Source organism: Beta vulgaris, chromosome 7 (genome assembly GCF_026745355.1).
Source record: "Beta vulgaris subsp. vulgaris cultivar EL10 chromosome 7, EL10.2, whole genome shotgun sequence".
NCBI classification, from domain to species: Eukaryota; Viridiplantae; Streptophyta; class Magnoliopsida; order Caryophyllales; family Amaranthaceae; genus Beta; species Beta vulgaris.
The window spans coordinates 40,324,355-40,325,703 of NC_079208.1; the positions used below are offsets into that span (position 1 = coordinate 40,324,355).

The following is a 1,349-nucleotide window of genomic DNA, read 5'->3' on the forward strand; positions in this document are numbered from 1 at the left end:
TTCATTCAAATAAGCAACTGCCTCATCTATTAGTGCTTGGTCCACTTCCACATTTTTTTGGAAGTAATCCATGTCTCTCTAGCTTTCTTTTTGAATGGTGTGGGTTCTTATAATTGTTCCCCCCTTTGCACTTTAGTATTTCAACCATAACATATTGTAATTGCAACTAAGTGTACTTCAATACTTCTGGGTCAAAGAAATCATAACAGTCCTACACTCTTAAAATCAAGTCATCTAGATTCTTAGGAAATGATTGATATTGTAGTGCTTGAATTGCTCTAAAAACCCTAAGTCTAGCACATTTAAGTCAGGGGACTGAGGTGGCTGATTGATGAGTTGAATATTGAATCCATTATGAGTTGCTGCTGCCATAAATTCTGGGTCAGACGCATGAATGTGAGGTCTAGCATTGTCTTGTTGTATGTAGATTTCTTTAGACACACCTTCTAGCCAATTCCTCATGATGGCAGGTATGATAGTGTTAACTATCATGTCCCTCATAACTGCTAGGGTAACACTTTCAATTGCTTTTGTAAGCCAAGTACCTGCCCTTCTGTTTTTAGTTGAATATTTAGCTCTTGCATACTCAACCAAAGGGTAGATACCAAATTTCCCATCATGTATCATCCCCCCTTCACTGTCCTTAATAGGTCTAGATGTGGCACACATGAACATGGCTTTGATCTTAAATCTCTTGGACTGACAACAACTATAAGGGTCATCTTCAGCAGGGAGTAAGTAAAACCTCCTCATGTCTGGACTCAAATAAAACCACTTCTCATCTATGTGAACAACATTTTGCATGTCAACAAATTTTGGTGGTTGTGTCGTTGCTGGTAATATGTGTTGTAACACCCACTTCATTCTTGAATCTTGTGATCTTTTGTCAGTTTTGGGTGGGTGCTGCTAGTGTGACTTCTCAGCTTGCCCCGTTTGAGTAGTCTATAGACAGTGGATGGGGGGACTTTAAGATAGCCAGCAAATGCCCTTATACTTGTCCTTAGTTGAAGTGGGACTGACTGAAGCCATTTGTCATCATAAACTTTAAGCTTCCTACCACATCTGCCTGCTTTTTTGTTTCTCACATCTATGGCATGCCCTTTTTCACTCTGTTTTTTTTTTTACATCTTTCCATATCCTATCTAATGTCATCCTGCTTATGCCATGCTTTCTTGCTATTTCTGTTTTTAAACCCCATGGAAATTTACCATTTATTTCAGAGGTAAGAAGGTCATCAACCAACATTCTTCTTTTTGTTAAAGTTAAATGTGGTTTTTGGGTTGATGAACTTACATTGTAATGTATTTCTGTGTTTTGTTGTTGTGGGTTACCCTGCTGATTTTGTTGCT

The 1,349-nt window shown here is 38.3% G+C and overlaps 1 protein-coding gene across 1 annotated transcript; it reads right to left on the minus strand.

Annotated features, from left to right (window-relative positions):
- Positions 1 to 234: 234 nt before the first annotated feature.
- Positions 235 to 864, minus strand: LOC125491958 (uncharacterized). Its single transcript, XM_048634039.1, has one exon. The coding sequence runs from the start codon at positions 862 to 864 to the stop codon at positions 235 to 237; it is 630 nt and encodes a 209-aa protein (XP_048489996.1).
- Between the last annotated feature and the right edge of the window lie 485 nt (positions 865 to 1,349).

Excerpts from the sequence above, each read along its gene's own strand:
- LOC125491958 (XM_048634039.1), bottom strand. The coding sequence starts at position 864 with ATGAAGTGGGTGTTACAACACATATTACCAGCAACGACACAACCACCA.